Raw genomic sequence first — 17,852 nt, forward strand, 5'->3', positions numbered from 1 at the left:
GAAATCGGCAGCTACAGGTGGAAGTGGTGCCATTTGTAGGTGGAAGTAGTGAAATTGCAACTTCTACGTAGAAGCTCTGGTTTTGCTTCATTCATTTTATCCACATGTATATTTTTAAAGTGGCTGCTCTCGCTGTACGTGCCTGCAAATACGCATACACGCCTGCAAGAATTTTAGAATTGGTTCTGCACCAGCACGGCCTTTTTTAGGATGCGGCTGAAATTAAGCACATCTCTGCATTCAGTGTAAAACGGGCCTTTTAATGTGTTAAACCTGACTGTTTTTTCATCCAGAGCAAGATGCTGGTCTCGATGCACTTTCTTCAATCTTATCCCGACAGAAACAGATGGGACAAGATATTGGGAACGAACTGGATGAACAAAATGGTAAGACCATTCTTAGGGTGTATTGTGAAGTAAACACTGGCAAAACCCAGCAAATGTATTCATTTAGGTGCTCATTTGTAAGTCTATGTGCTTTGAAATTGAGCCTCCACATTTCATTTCATTGTATTTATATTGTTACAAGGAATAATTTGGGGAAATTGCTCCAGAGCACTCGCTAATATTTATAAGCTTTAGGATATATAAGCTATTAAGATAATAAGGTTGACAATTGCAGGAATAAGAGGAATTAGGTGCTATATTTATTAGATTACATTAACCTTCATTACCAGTTTTAAAGAACAGGAACACTATATATTTAGATTCAAAAGGGGTTTTTATTTATAAAACAGTTTTCAGCAATTGCAGCGAGAGGTAGTTCTTACAGAGAATCTGTGGTTTAAAGCAAGGCTCAAAAATAAACGTTTTCCCCCATTTCAGAAAGGAAATGATTGTTTGTGTGCAGAAAAGATGGACCTCTGGAGTTAGACTTGCTACCCTGGACCTCAGGGTTTCAGAAAAGTGCTTCTATTGAGCAGCACTCCAATGGAAGGATTAGGGAAGTCACCTCCTTCATCCTCTAGTGGTTGGTGTGCCACCCCTGCCTCCCAAAAATGAAACTGTCAAGAGATACTGGGCTCAGGAAAAATAGATATCCATGTTTCTAAAATGGCTGACAACCATTTATGTTCCAGAACATAAACATTTTATGTTGCCATTTTATAACTCAGATGTTCATATACTGCCACAGACACAGTTATGCTCCTGTGTTGCTCCATTTATATTTTAGATGTCTATTTTTCTAAAAAGCTTGTAACTGGCACACCCATTTCACCTTTCATTTTAGAACAGGGTCTAAGATACTAGTGGAGCATCAGGTGTCCTGATTCGGTCATCTGTCTAAAGTGCCGCTCCACTTGTTTTCATACCCTGTACTTGGCTATTTCAAATATTTTTCCTAATTTATGACATTTTATAAAGCCTGATGGTTGCATTGTAGATCACTATTGTAAAGAATACCCAAAAGAATATATTAAAAATAACTGATTTAGTAATGCAAGTAGACCAAAATCTGAAAAATGTATTGATGTGGGTTGTTGTGTTTGGAGCACTTCCTCCTATTATCCCTTTCAGTTCCAGCTGCAGTTTTTTTTTAATTTATTGAAAATTTTCAAAATGAACAATAACAATTTCTATACAAGTGAGTAACAGAAATAACTCCATAGAGAGAGAAAAAGTACCATCCAATGATAGACAAAGAAATAGAAGTACAATAATCAAGTACAACACATTGTGGGGAGGAATTCAATAAGAAACTTCAAGAGAAAATCTTTAAATTTTTAACAACATAAGCAGACCAAATGGTGAAGTACACTCTTTTAAATACTATGCACACATTTCAAACTGCTTCTGTGCTTGGAGAACTAGATGACACTTTCCTGGTAATAACGAAAGCCGATAATTGTACAGGCTAAAAAAAGACATACCTACGTGAATTAAATTTAACTATACACTTACAAGGATATTTTTAAAAAGAAAAGTGCCCTAAGCCGAAGAACACCAGGTTTCATTAATAAGAAACTTTTCTCTGTGTCTTTAGTAAGTTCAGGAAAAATCCTGCTCTTAGAGCCCAGGGATGGAATGTCTCTTTACTTGAAAAACAACTTTACCTGCATGGTCTGCAGGTAAAGAAAAAGTAACCACCATAATGGCTAAAGAAACCAAGTCTGTCTCCAATGTTTCAAGAATCTCAGAGATATTCAATACATCCGTCTCTAACGGCAAATCTCATTGACTTTTCAATGTTTGTTTCTTCCCCGTTGGAAAGTAATATATTCAGCGGAGGAAAAGAATCCTCTGGGACTAACAAAATTTCTTTAAGGTAGCATTTAAACATATTTCTAGGTGTTACCAAAGGCAATTTGGGGAAGTTAATCGCAAATCAGCATATCTGGCATTATTCTCCAAACCTTCAATTTTGCTTTTCAACATTGTATTTTCTGTCATAAGAGATGATGCTACCAATTGCGTGTTTTTATTATCTGAACCGAATGTTCATTAAGTACTACAGAAGGTTTCTCTGATTTTGGCAAGTTTTAATATCAATAACATTGTTTTGAATACTTGTGTTCAAGTTTAAAAGCTGGAGGGAGAGATCCTTTCCAAGGTCTGCTATCGCAGTCTGTAAAGATTCCAAAGTGAAAACAGTAGGTCTTTGCAATATTATTTCCATAAATACTGGCTTCTTTAATCTCTCAGCTCTAGATTTGCCTAGCACTGGGGCAATTTGTCCTCAGTCCACCTTATCAGATGAAAGTTGCTAATCTGGAAGCAAAACCGAAGTTGTTTCAATCGCAGTTGGAGTCTTTCCTTGTGGTATAGGGACAGCTGATTCTTTGGCAAGGTCACTGTGTCTGGCTCCAGTAAGCTAGCTGAGACTGGCTGAGATGGGGCGGTGCACGGATTGGGAGTAAGAGGTAGATCAGAGCCAACTTCAGATGCCATACTTCCTAGCACTGGCATAGAGTCTGCCGGCAACTCGCCAATAAAACATAGGACACGACACTGAAGTAGAGGGTACAGCCTGAAGCTCCAAGGGATAAACCTGAAGTTTTCCCTTCTGCAGATTATCAATAGAAATCAAACAAAATAAAACATGGAAAAGAAAATAAGATGATACCTTTTTTATTGGACTTAACTTAATACATTTCTTGATTAGCTTTCGAAGGTTGCCCTTCTTCGTCAGATCGGAAATAAGCAAATGTGCTTCTGCAGAAAAAGTGAGAGTACCTCTACACCTCTGCTGCCATCTTTGAAACCTCCTTTCCCATCCTGCTTCACATGCTCTGCTTTTTTAAACTGGGTTAAAGTATAAACCCCATTAGAAAAATGTTTGTTGGCCAAACAGGTAGAAAAGTGAATGGCGAAAGCTAGAAGGATATACTTGGGTGCATAGGGAGAGGAATGGCCAGTAGGAAAAAGGAGGTAATGAATTCCCTGTATAAGATTCTGGTAAGATCTCGTTTAGAATATGGTGTACAATTCTGGAAACTGCACCTTCAAAAAGATATAAACAGGATGTAGTCCAGAGGGTGGCTACTAAAATGGCCAATGGTCTTCATCATAAAGCATATGGGGACACACTTAAAGTTCTCAATATATATATATTGGAAGAAAAATGGGAGAGGGGAAATATGATACCTATGTGGCATAAATGCATAGGAGGTGGGTCTCTTTCAGTTGAAAGGAAGCTCTGGAATAAGGGAGCATAAGATGATGGTGAAAGGGGACAGACTCAGAAATATCTAGAGGAAATACTTATTCATGGAAAGGGTGGTTAATTTGTGGAATGACCTCCTGGTGGAAGTGGTGGAGATGAAAACTGTATCTGAATTCAAGAAGGCTTGGGACAAGTACATAGGATCTGTAAGGAAGAAGGAGGGATAGTAGCTGGCATGAATGGGCAGACTCCTTTATCGGCCTTCATTTTTCTGCGTTTCTATTTAATGTGTGCTTGTCTGACATTGCTGCCTGGATGTCTCAACGCCACCTGAAATTAAATATGACCAAAACCGAGCTTCTCATTTTCCCCCCCAAACCCACCTCCCCGCTCCCCCCGTTTTCTATTTCTGTTGATGGCTCTCTCATTCTCCCTGTCTCCTCAGCTCGAAACCTTGGGGTCATCTTTGACTCTTCTCTCTCCTTCTCTGCTCATATCCAGCAGACCGCCAAGACCTGTCGTTTCTTTCTTTACAACATCCGTAAAATCCGCCCCTTTCTTTCCGAGCACTCTACCAAAACCCTCGTCCACACCCTTGTCACCTCTCGTTTAGACTACTGCAATCTGCTTCTTGCTGGCCTCCCACTTAGTCAGCTCTCCCCTCTCCAGTCGGTTCAAAACTCTGCTGCCCGTCTCATCTTCCGCCAGGGTCGCTTTACTCATACTACCCCTCTCCTCAAGACCCTTCACTGGCTCCCTATCCGTTTTCGCATCCTGTTCAAACTTCTTCTACTAACCTATAAGTGTATTCACTCTGCTGCTCCCCAGTATCTCTCCACACTCGTCCTTCCCTACACCCCTTCCCGTGCACTCCGCTCCATGGATAAATCCTTCTTATCTGTTCCCTTCTCCACTACTGCCAACTCCAGACTTCGCGCCTTCTGTCTCGCTGCACCCTACGCCTGGAATAAACTTCCTGAGCACCTACGTCTTGCCCCATCCTTGGCCACCTTTAAATCTAGACTGAAAGCCCACCTCTTTAACATTGCTTTTGACTCGTAACCACTTGTAACCACTCGCCTCCACCTACCCTCCTCTCTTCCTTCCCGTTCACATTAATTGATTTGATTTGCTTACTTTATTTATTTTTTGTCTATTAGATTGTAAGCTCTTTGAGCAGGGACTGTCTTTCTTCTATGTTTGTGCAGCGCTGCGTATGCCTTGTAGCGCTATAGAAATGCTAAATAGTAGTAGTAGTAGTAGAAGAAGACCTAAGTCCTCTGACCCCTAAATAAATCAGGACAGTGCTGTTTGTATCAGCCAATGAAACTACTAAGTTTCTGTCCATTTTATTTTCTTGTAAAAATAAAAATGAATGTGGAAGAAAATTAGAGCATCAACCTCTTTAGAATATAAAATGCCTCATAATATCTGAAAGAAGTAATGGATTTATTAGTAATGGTACAGAGAAGGGTGATAAAAATAAAAAGAGGAGATGGAACAGCTCTCCTATAAGAAAACACTAAAGAGATTAGGGCTTTTCAGCTTGGAGACGAGACGGCTGAGGGCTTATGATAGAGGTCTGTAAAATCCAGAGTGGAATGGTTAATGCAAGTAGATTGTTTACTCTTTCAAAAAATACAAAGGCTAGGGGACACACCATAACGCTACAAAGCAGCATAGCTAAAACAAATAGGAGAAATAGTTTTTCACTCAATGCATAGTTAAGCTTTGGAGCTCATTACAAGGTAATGTGGTATACCTTTGCCTCTGTATTTTATGCCACAGCAGGAAACTGTTATCCTGGCACAGCCTGCCATGCTGTGCGCATTATCATTTCAGTAAACACTCAGCAGGAACCATATTAAGTTCTGAAATTAAAAAAAATAAAGGCATTCCTAGAATTGACTCCCGCATCCAGTGAAAATGTACAATAATCTTTCCAGTCTTTTGTTAAGTTCACAATGTCCTTTATTGTAATTTGATTTTTAAACTTTTAGATAATGGGTTACCGTGATGGAAAATTATGTAAAGCAGCTCATTAACTGAACTGTGCATTGGAAAGCTACACATCCTTTTTTTGCTACCAGACTTATTTACAGCAAAATCACTGTAGCAAAACAGTGCTTGCAAAAATGGAAGCAATGAAGCTAATTTTCGAAGTGGGCGCATCCTTTGGAATGTTTCAGTCATTTTCACATGGATGTGGCCACATACATATGAGATGATCTCTTATAATGTCCTTACCAGATCAAGGTATGCTCCTTGAAGTGATGATGCATAGTTTCCTGGTGGGTTTGCATAAGACTGCAGTTTGGGTGGTATTTAAAAGTACATGCATAGATTATAAATCACTATAATTTGTGCATGCAGTTCATTCATTGCCAAAGAGTTAGAAGGTAAAGTTTGCCTATTTGCGGATGATACTAAGATTTGCAACAGAGTGGACGCCCGGGAGGGAGTGGAAAGCATAAAAAGGGATCTGAGGAAGCTAGAAGAATGGTCTGAGGTTTGGCAATTAAAATTCAATGCAAAGAAATGCAAAGTGATGCATTTAGGGAGTAGAAACCCACGAGAGACGTATGTGTTATGTGGGGAGAGTCTGATAGGTACTGAGGGGGAGAGGGATCTTGGGGTGATAGTATCCGAGGATCTGAAGGCGACGAAACAGTGTGACAAGGCGGTGGCCATAGCGAGAAGGTTGCTAGGCTGTATAGAGAGAGGTGTGATCAGCAGAAGAAAGGAAGTGTTGATGCCCCTGTACAAGTCGTTGGTGAGGCCCCACCTGGAGTATTGTGTTCAGTTTTGGAGGCCGTACCTTGCGAAGGATGTTAAAAAAATGGAAGCGGTGCAAAGAAAAGCTATGAGAATGGTATGGGATTTGCGTTCCAAGACGTATGACCAAAGACTTGCTGACCTGAACATGTATACCCTGGAGGAAAGGAGGAATAGGGGTGATATGATACAGACGTTCCAATACTTGAAAGGTATTAATCCGCAAAAAAATCTTTTCCGGAGATGGGAAGGCGGTAGAACGAGAGGACATGAAATGAGATTGAAGGGGGGGGCAGACTCAAAAAAGATGTCAGGAAGTATTTTTTCACGGAGAGGGTGGTGGATGCTTGGAATGCCCTCCCGCGGGAGGTGGTGGAGATGAAAACGGTAACGGAATTCAAACATGCGTGGGATATGCATAAAGGAATCCTGTGCAGCAGGAATGGATCCTCAGAAGCTTAGCTGAAATTGGGTGGCGGAGCAGGTGGGGGGAAGAGGGGTTGGTGGTTGGGAGGCTAGGATAGGGGAGGGCAGACTTATACGGTCTGTACCAGAGCCGGTGATGGGAGACGGGACTTGTGGTTGGGAGGCGGGAAATACTGCTGGGCAGACTTATACGGTCTGTGCCCTGAAAAAGACAGGTACAAATTCAAGATATGAGTTTATCTTGGGCAGACTAGATGGACCATGCAGGTCTTTTTCTGCCGTCATCTACTATGTTACTATGTAAGTATTTATATACCACTTAGACCTAAGCGGTTTACAGTTTCATTTTACAGGTACTGGGTTTGTCCCTAGTGGGGTCGCTTATGTGTGCTGGCGTGAGTGTTCATGCCTCCAATGTAAATGCACATTATGCCACTTAGTATTTTCTAAAGAAGAATTGCCACCTGCTAGTGCCTAAGTAGACGTTGTCTTATCTACTTATCCTGGGTGTCCTGTTATAAAATTATACCAATGCGTTCAATTCTGCACACTTTGTTTTTCTCTTTATAATTCAAATTTTTTTCAGCTTAACAAAGGACTAGTTTATAGTACTGCAGACTAAATTTACATTTGTATTTGAGACCTACAAAACAGAAGTTATGAATTTACAGTTTAGCCCCTTCCCCTTTCTCTCCACCACCTGGTCATATCCCCGCTCCTGTTAAATAGGTAACATACTTAGCAAGGCTGATGTTTGTACTAGTTTAAATAAGTTGCTAGGGTTGCCCATTCACTCTTGTATTTCATCATGTCATGCGATGTAGGGCCATGAGTGTTCTTTCTCCAAAAATAACCCTCTATGCATTTTATTAATGCATTTTCTTCCTGTTTTCAGTTGAGTGCCACTTCACATGTTGTCTCTCTCTTTTTTTTAAAGTTTAAATGTTTTTTCAAATTATGTCCTCGTAAGTTGCTACAAGAAAAACTAGCGTAACGTTAACCAACCATCATAAACAGCAACGATAGCGCAACAGATGTGACATTTTGCTTGTTTGTGGAGAGATTTAAGTGGTTTTTTTTGCCTCAAGCTTTATGTTGCCCTATTCTTAATTCCTGCTTGAGGTTTTCTGTGCATTATAAAATGAATTACATGCATTCAACATGTACAGGGCAATCTTTAGTGGGATTTCTGAGTAACTAAGGAGCTAACCGGCTCTATCTGCGTGGTTTGAAATTGCACCGTTTAGGGCAAGTGTATATACTAGGGGAAAATGGGGCATTCTGGGAGGAGGGTTGAAAGAGAATGCTAAAATCTGATTTTCTAATGCACACCTTTGTTTCCCTATGCATGTTAGACCCACTTTTTTTGGTGGGAGAAGACACTTGGCGATAGTGCTGTTCTGATACCCGAATTGCATCATACTTGATGTCCTTGTAGTCTTTTTAAAAGACTGTGTTCTTATTGTTTACTATTTTATGGATGTTACATTGTATTGTTGAAATTACAGGCCTCTGACGCAGGCCTTAGAGGTGAAACACGGTCCATGTCGGGTTGTTTCTGTTTAATAAAGATCTGCCACCATCATTCACTTTGATGTTTTTTTTGTAGACCCAAAAATAAAACATGTGCATGGTCTGCAGCTACTCTTGTAGTAAAGTTTCAAGGAAAAGCTACAATTTCCTTAGTCAAATTAGATACAGAAGTACCCATGGTCTTTGCACTTAGGTGGGCTGGGGAAAATTACCTCATAATGGATAGGCACTTCCTCATGACCTTTTGCGAGTGCATAGTGTGCTGTATTTCCCAGGATGTATTTAGCCAACAGACATAGTATTACTTTATATTGTAAAGATTGTTGAAACTGCTGAATAATAGTAATAATGTTTAACTGGATATCTGTTGTGGCAGCATTCTCGTGATGAAGAACATACTTGCAAAGTCTTCACAGTTGCTAGAATACTTGTAGTAGTATACAAGGGTCATTATATTCATTTTATTTTTAGAGGACTCATACTTTTTGAGTAGGCTGAGCATTTAGGAACACTTTGCAAGTGTATGTGGCGTTTGTTTGTTTTTTTTCCCCTCCATGTACATCTCCGAAAGAGTGGGATGCTCTGTACAATCTGTTTTCTCAAGGCAGGGATTTTAGTGTGTGACCTTCCAGCCTTCTGTTTTCCCTCTCCCCCTGATATTATTATTGAACTAACGGAGGAGTTTTAGCTGAATTAGCGTGGGATTTCTCTCTCCTTGATTTCTTCATAATCCAGCCTTCCTCTTGGTAAGAGCTTTTTCTGAAAATGAGCAGTTCACTGGGTCGCACGAGTGGCTACACTCTATTTCAAATGAATGAATTCTTCCAGAGCTTTTTTGGAACGACCAAAAACCTTTCACTGCCCATGCACAGTTGTTCAGGAGCTGCACCTAACCCAGTCCTCGGGTCACACCTAGTTCCATTGAGTTTTCAGGATATCCACAATGAATACTCAGATGTGCATGCAACTGAGGCAGTGCATGCAAATCTATCTCATGCATATTCATTATGGATATCCTGAAAACCTGATAGGACATGGAGGTCATAATTGAAAGGGATGGCCAAGTTTTTCTGAGGACATCCTTGTAGGACGTCCCCGTGAAGGAGCAGGGAAACCCATATTATCGAAACAAGATAGACGTCCATCTTTCATTTCGATAATACGGTTGGTGACACCCAGATCTGGAAATTTAGGTCGACTGTATTAGAGATGGTCGTCCTTAGACTTGGTCATTTCTGATTTTCGGCGATAATGGGAACTGAGGACGCCCATCTCAGAAACGACCAAATCCAAGCCCTTTTGTTCATGGGAGGAGCCGGCATTCATAGTGCACTGGTCCTCTTGACATTCCAGGACACCAACCGGGCACCTAAGGGGGCACTGCAGTGGACTTCAGAAATTGCTCCCGGATGCATAGCTCCCTTACCGTGTGTGCTGAGACCCACAACTGTACACCACTAGCATAGCCCTTATGGGTGAAGGTGGGCACCTAGATGTGGGTACAGTGGGTTTCTGGTGGGTTTTGGAGGGCTCACATTTACCACCACAAGTGTAACAGGTAGGGGGAGATGGGCCTGGGTCTGCCTGCCTGAAGTGCACTGTACTCACTAAAACTGCTCCAGGGACCTGCATACTGTTGCGATGGACCTGAGTATGACATTTGAGGCTAACTTAGAGGCTGTCAAAAAATATTTTTAAAGAATTGTTTTGAGGGTGGGAGGGGGTTAGTGACCACTGGGGGAATAAGGGGAGGTCATCTGGTCAGTTCGGGCACCTTATCGTGGCTTGGTCGTAACAAAAAAAGGACCCAGTATAGTCGTCCAAGTGCTCGTCAGGGACACCCTTCTTTTTTCATTATGGGTCGAGGATGCCCATGTGTTAGGCACGCCCAAGTCCCGCCTTTGCTACGCCTCTGACATGCCCCCATGAACTTTGGTCATTCCCGCGATGGAAAGCAGTTGGGGACGCCCAAAATCGGCTTTCGATTATGCCGATTTGGGCAACCCTGTGAGAAGGATGCCCATTTACGATTTGTGTCCAAAGATGGGCGTCCTTCTCTTTCAAAAATAAGCCTGCTAGTGTGTCCCGAAGGCTGGTTTGGGAATGGCTGCTCTATTCCTCTCAGTTCATTTTTATTTACCTAGATGTGTTAATAAGTGCCATGCTGGATCCCACTAGTAGTCCATAGAGCCCAACCTCTCGTGACTCAAGCAACGGCCAGTAAGTTTGTCTTGGAATTACTTAGCAGATTGTTCCTTATTGCTCATCCTCAGAAGTGAGAAGTGATAATTTCCAAGGTTACCTGACTAATAATCAGCTTTTCCTCTAGAAACTTGTCCACATTATTATTTCCTTGATGCTAAAATGAACCCTTGTTCTGGGCGCTGCTTTATGCAGCAACTACCCTGGTCTTACAGTACCTTGTAAAAAACGTTTACAGGCTTGTACGTTTTTCACATTCTCCTGTCTAAAAAAAATAGGACTGAAAATGCATTAAGGCAGGAGTTTTGTTTCACTAGTCTACACAGCAGTAATCCCATATTAATGCATTTTTGCATTTTGAATTATATTTTAGTTATAACTTTGCTATTGTTCTGTTTATCCTTGCTGTATACCACTGCCTCTCCGAGAGGTTCATATTCTTTTACTGGTCAGAGGAGTGGAAAAGAATGAACCCATGAGGGCTGCTGATCTCTCAGTGAGGTTAGCTTTTGTAGTGGCTTTTCTCTTTATTCCTCCTCAACCTCTTCCTACCCTGTCACCTTTGCAGCCTGCCCTAACCTCACTGGTCTTGCTGGGCAAGTGATGCTAGAATTGTTTTCCTGAATTAGAGCGGCAATTGTATTCTCAGCTTATTGTTTAACCACACTTCCTTTTGATCAGAACACGCATATGCCCCCGACTACCATTATACATTTTATAGGCATGACTACATGTGGCTGTTAACACGTGCAATCATTCAGGTCATCTCTTTAATCAGTTGTTGATTTAATCAAGTAATTGCATCATATATAATTGTCTATATGTATTTGGCATGGTGACAAATTGGCAAGTGTCCTGTTTGTAATGTCAGTATTCAAACATGGAGTGTAACTTGGCACGGAGTGGCAGTTGCGGCTGTGCCCACCTTGTTGGGCACCTTGGATGGACCTCGAAGGTCTTTATTTGCCATCATTTACTATGTTGCTATGTAAACATTTTATATCTCTGTGAAAAACAGAGAGCAGGACATGTTCATTCCCTGTATCTATTTCAGCGCAAAGCCTTGAGTTTTCTTTCATGCTGCTGTTAAATGTAATAATCCTTGAAACATTCGCCTGTCAAGACATCTGCTTCTGCAGGCCACAACTTTGTCGAGGTTGTAGGGCATGATCAAACAGATGCTTCCTCCATGTCTGATTTGAAAACAGAACCCAGAAGTACTGGATTTAAAGCAGAAGCCAGCAAGACCTTCAGGGAAACTTGAGAAGATATCCATTTTATAAGCAGAGTTGTATATTCTTGAATGCCAGCATACATACGTCTTATGTCACATTATCTTATTTTTGGACAGTTTTTCAAATATATTGGACCATTTTCTAACCTAGGTTTGCCATACTGTTTGCCCAGTATACATAACTCACCCACCCCCGTGTGAACCAGTGAACACACTATTGTGTAATAAATACAAAATCTTTATCTAGCAAATAAAAATGTCCAGAGTACCTTTAAACAAATAAGCATAACAGCAACAATTGGCAAAACTTTTCCCAATTGCCCCCCCCCCCCCCAAATGGAGAACCTAAGCTGTGCACCATTAAACTTTCTAATCGATCTTTAAATAATGAATTGGTTGACCAGAAGCATCACACTCTGTAAATGCTGCCATTATGGCCTCAAGGACCAGCCAGTCTGTGCTCTGTGTGTCTGCCTCATTTTATGACTCTCCTCAGATGATCCGTGCCATGGTCTGAGAAATACCACATTGGGTTGTTAACTAATCTGGGTGCTCCCCTCCTTACTAGGTACTTGGGTAGGCCTGTTCAAATTGCACCCCTTATTTGTGCCAGTGAGGAAATGGCAGCCATTTTTATTAGTTTGGAAGGTATGAGTTAGCAGTACTTGGATAAGCAGAGGACAACATGGGAGTAGGAAGAGTAACCACTGAGAAGAAGCTAGGCAGGTGGATAATGCCCACCAGAGGGGCAGAGCTGAATGAAGGAAGCTGCCAAAGAAAAGAACAGGCACAGCAAACAGGAGGACCTCTACGTAGACAGTACGATCAAACAGTACCACCAAAAATGATACATTGTAAGCCACGTTGAGCCTGCAAAAAGATGGGAAAATGTGGGATACAAATGCAATAAATAAATAAATAAAATAAACTAGAGTAGAGGCTGGTTAATGATCACTCCAACATAGGAAGAGGTGCTAAAAGACACTTTATTTGCTGCTTGGACAAAGGGACCCGATACAATCCGTGTTTCGGCATAATCAAACGCCTGCCTCAAGAGTTGCAATGGTGCTCAAGAGGAAATAAAACAGCCCAAAAGGCTCCGTGCAGGAGAAATGCGGAACACTGTCTAAGCAGCAAATAAAGGGTCTTTTAAGCACCTCTTCCTGTTTTGGAGTGTCTGTTGGCCAGCCTGTACTCCAAAGAAAAGAGCAGCAAATGTCTGGAATGATGGCCAGATCGACTCACGCCCAATTCTATCGCTCAAGCAGCAGCTGGTGAAACAGAGGGATTGTGACTAGGTGGAACAGAAAGGAGTGGAAGGGAGTTATGTTAAAGATTGCAACAAGCTGGCTATGTGGAGCTAATCCCTCGTCTGCTAGACAGACAGGAGGAGGATGAGAAGCCTGAGTGCAGGCATGGAGTGACATGGGGATGATGGCTAGAGTGGCAGGTAGATACTGCAGGGCTGGTTAAATGCTCCTGACATGCTGGATGTTCAGGTAATCAGCACCGTATGAAGTGTAGGTGTGAACCTCAGCTACCCTTCTGCCGCAAAAAAAGGTACGAAAAGTTTGTCCAGGTTAAAGTGTCTATGTGACAGCTGTAGAGCTTACTCTCTCGATGTTTGTTTCCTGTAATCATAAAATAGAACTGTTTTATGTCAACATCAAGTATTGTATGATCTGTGTTGCTTTCTCTTAGGCGGTGGACCCATGTGTGTGTGTGCTTGCCATCCCCCCGTCTCCCCATTATAATTGTTACATGAGTCGCATCATTTTCATTTAGTTTTACTTCAAAAGTTCAGTCATTTTTGTTTCAGCAGGGACTTCTTTTAGGGTTGTCTTAGGTATTTAAAATAAGAAATCTGTTAGGTGGGGTAGTAAGTATTAATGGAACTTTTAATCATGGCTGTGGAGTTGGAAAAAATGTAGTGACTGACTCTAGCTTCAAAATAAAAACAACATTATAATACATGGTAAATGTTTCATTTTATACTTTTATATTTTTTTGTTCAGATCCTTTGTTCAAACTTCAAATATATTTTTTGTGGTCTATTAATCCTAATTTTGTATATAGAGAAATATCTTATGTTCCTGTAATTAATCAAATTTCTCTTAGATTTACTATACATAGTAGGAGTCGGAGTTGAAGGTTTGGTGTATCGAGACGGACTGCACAGCCCTGCTTTTTAATATATGCCAGCAGCACAGCACCAAATTAAGGGGTCCTTTTACCAAATTGCAGTAAAAAGGGCCCTGTGGTAGTGCTGAGGGCTGTTTTTCCCGCGCACCAGTGCCCTTTTTACCGCAGTGGGTAAATAGCCCCTAAAAAATAAATGGCCTTGCGGCGAGGAGCACTTACCACCATCCATTGAGGTGGCGGAAAGTGCTCCCGTGGCAACCCAGCGGTAACTGGGCAGTATACAGCGATGCCCATATACCACCGGGATAGTTCCATGATAAAAATTACAAAAATATTTGTTGCTCTGGAAATGACGCATGCTTGAGGCGGAACTATTGCTGGAGGCCGCGTTGGGCTGGTGGTAGTTCCAGGTTGCCGCACAGCAACCTTTTAGTAAAAGGGCCCCTAAGTGAATGCAGTATGTTAACTGTTAGTGTGCACTATTTGGAACATTAAACACCTAGGCCATTTTTACAACAGTTGTTTCCTATTTAAACGTTCCTATTAGCGCGTCAGCTGTTACCGCCATCTATTTTGTAGGCGGTAAGGACTCGCGTGTTAAACCTGTGCTATTTGGTTAGGGTGCAGCATTGCTCACGCGCTAAGCAATTAGCACAGAACATGCCCATTCTCCACAGCCCACGTAAATAAAATTTTTTTAGAGCGTATGTAGGATTACATGGAGGCGTATTTTCCAAGCATTTAGACTTTTTTTTATTTTATTTGTACCCCGCACTTTTTCCCACTCATGGCAGGCTCAATGCGGCAGGCAATGGAGGGTTAAATGACTTGCCCAAAGTCACAAGGAGCTGCCTGGGCCGGGAATCAAACTCAGTTCCTCAGTTCCCCAGGACCAATGTCCACCACCCTAACCACTAGGCCACTCCTCCACTCCAATATAGTAACCTATGGAACTTTGTAAGTCTAAGGGCCTCTTTTACCAAGCTGCTGTAAAAGGAGCCTTTTGGTAACGTTGGCGCGTGGATTTGCCATGCGCCAAGTCCCCTTTTACCACAGCGGATAAAAAAGGAAATGGCTGTGCGGTAAGTAAACATTTGCTGCAAGGCCATTTATGGGGGAGCCCTTATTGCCACCCATTGAGGTGGTGGTAAGGACTCCCGCTCTATCCCAATGGTAAAAATTACAGCTAATTTCCAGGAGCGCTGGAAATGGCACGCGCTGGGGGCGTCACTACTGCCGGCAGTAGTTCCAGATTGCCATGCTACAACCCTTTAGTAAAAGGGCCCCTAAGTTCTTTGAAAATGAGCCCCATAGCAGGGCCGCCGAGAAACTCAACCGGGCCCGGGGCAGAGCCGCTGCCCCCCCCCCCCCCACCACCACCACCATGATCATCGCCGTTGATTTCTTCCCCCCCACCCCCCCCCCGCATCACTGCCACTACTGTAATTCAAATACCTTGGCTGGCGGGGATCCTTAGGCCCCGCCAGCAGTAGAGATCTTCCTCCAGCGCTGACTCTTCACTCTGCCAATTGCCTGCCCCTGCAGCTGCTTTTCCTCTCAGGTCATGCTCGGTTTCAAAACCAAGCATGCACACCTGAGAGGAAAAACAGCCGCTTGGCAAGCAATGGGCAGAGTGAAGAGCAGCGCTGAAGGAAGACCTGCAGTGTCTGCTCCTCCGGGTCCTCCCCAGCCTCCAAGGGAGGCCTGACGCTGGAGTTTTCTCTCTCCTACTCCTACCAGGACGCAAACACCTGGGTGCCGTCAGGAGAAAGAGAGAGAGAGAGGCCCGGGCCATGGGAATTTTGGCGGCTCTGCCCCATAGTAACATAGTAGATGATAGCAGATAAAGAACTGAACGGTCCATGTAGTCTGCCGAACAGTCACACTCATTATCAATTCATAATTAAACCAACAATGAATGTGATATAAAATACTTGATTCTGATCTTTCTTTGGTAGTTCTGGGACATTGATCATAGAAGTCTGCCTGACACTGTCCTTATGTTCCAGCCACTGGCGATGCTGTCAAATCCCTCTCCAGCCCATTTCAAACTGTCTTGCCAGTGATTTCAAATCCTCATCTTTTTTTTTTTTTAATCACAGTTAGCTGCTTTTTTCCCCACCTGTTGTAATTGATTCATATTACCCTGGATAGTTGGAGTTAAGGTATAGCACACTTTATAAAGTGTTTCTAAGGCGTTCCATATTGCTTCAAGATTTATCTCCGGAGATCTGATCAGTGTGAGTATGTAGAAAGCCAACCCCACAGCTGCTACTTCTATTTTTCTCCAACCGGTTGCCATTGTTTCGACTAGCTCACACCTTTTCATATACACTGTTAGAGAATAAGGTGTCTGTGTATCAGGGTATGTGCAGTACAACACATGTCCATCAAGTTTATCTTCTTAACTGTATTATGGAAAATGCGTTGTTTTTCATCTTAGTACATACACAAATTTTGTACGCTGGGTAGTCAGAGAAGTGAATTTTTACCATTTTAATACTGTACTTAAATTTACCTTATTGACTCCCCCCCATCCCCCAATAATTGGTCAAATGAGCAATGGACAAATGTATAAAAATTCTGATTGTGGAAACCAAGCTGGAATTGATGGACTTTAGTTTGGTCCCGATGGCATGAAGAGACATAACATCTTGGCCATGAGAAGGAAGTTTGTGGTAGTGAACAGGTGCCAGTAAGAAGAGAGCGTGGAAATGGGAAATTGCTTGCCTAGTGCAAAACTTAGTTTTCTAGCTATAAATTTAGGGAAAATAATGGCCTCTATGGCCTATCTAGACTTATGTTTTAAGAGGGACTTTTTAAGGAAACTTCCTGTATTCATTTACTTCTGTTCAAAATGTAGTGGCTTTATATAGTCTTGTTATGGTATTTATTTTATATGATGCAGTAGAGGTGTGACTTGTATGTTTAGAGTTAGAAAGCAGGAGTTGCAATGAAAGACATGGGGCCCTGTTTACTAAGCGGTGCCTACCATAGGAGCCAACTTTTCAAAATTATTGGGGGTGCTAAGCTCAATGGAAATAATCCCTTCCTAGACACATACAAGGAATTTTTTCAATATTGGGGGTGCTCAAGCACCCACAGAACCCACAGAGTCGGCTCCTATGGTGCCTACACAACGCATGCTAATTTTGTGCATGCGCTAAAAATGCTAGTGCACCTTAGTAAACAGGCCCCATAATTTTTATTTTTAATCTTAAACACATTTCTGGTTTGCAGAGTGATTTGTCTACTTTATCTTTTCTTGGTATTGGATTTTAAGGCCCTTCAAGAGTTGGGAGACCAACAGGCTCATTTTCGAAAGAAAAGGGCGTCCAAAAAGCGGCACAAAAGGTACATAGGCGCCCCCGTGAAAGAACGTTGCCCAAATCCAATAATTGAAACAGGGCCGTAAGGGCGTCCTCAGATCGAGGACACCCATCTATGGTCGTCCCCACAGGGGGCGTGTTAGGGGCGTGCTATGGGTGGCGTTACGAGATGGGCGCCCCCCAGCATATAACGGCTAGCGAAATGGTTTTGCATGGGTCGGAACAGAGGCGTCCTTAGTTAGACCTGAAATAAAAGCGACCAGGGTAAGGAGGAAGTCGTCTTTAGACCCATTAGCGATTTTGTGCAGTTGGAGAGTGGCAAGAGTGTTTTTGGGAGAGAAAGCTGAGAGATTGTTGAGTACCTGTTATCTTTGTCTGTGTGCCGTAGTTGGAACGTTTTCACCCTCACCTGCCTCATTTGTGTTTTACCTTTTCAGCTTTCCCTACCCCTTCTAGCTCCCAAACCCAGACACCACTACTCCTTCTTCTATCTCCCCCCATCCCCTCTCCCTATCCCTCTCCATTCACTGTCTCCAAGTTCATAATTCATTCCCTTACCCATAGACGGTCGGTAGCCCAACTGTTTGGGGAGGCTAAAGGGGGCGGAG

General features: G+C 42.4%; 1 protein-coding gene across 2 annotated transcripts in view; it reads left to right on the forward strand.

Moving 5' to 3' along the window:
- STX8 (syntaxin 8) overlaps positions 1 to 17,852 on the forward strand; it is a 287,100-nt gene that overhangs the window by 96,472 nt on the left and 172,776 nt on the right. For both annotated transcript variants that reach the window (XM_030208103.1, XM_030208102.1), the window contains exon 6: positions 294 to 386. In XM_030208103.1, the coding sequence (XP_030063963.1) occupies positions 294 to 386 (93 nt within the window). The remainder of the gene's footprint in view (positions 1 to 293; positions 387 to 17,852) is intronic.

This window comes from Microcaecilia unicolor, chromosome 6, assembly GCF_901765095.1.
Source record: "Microcaecilia unicolor chromosome 6, aMicUni1.1, whole genome shotgun sequence".
In the NCBI taxonomy this organism is placed as follows: domain Eukaryota; kingdom Metazoa; phylum Chordata; class Amphibia; order Gymnophiona; family Siphonopidae; genus Microcaecilia; species Microcaecilia unicolor.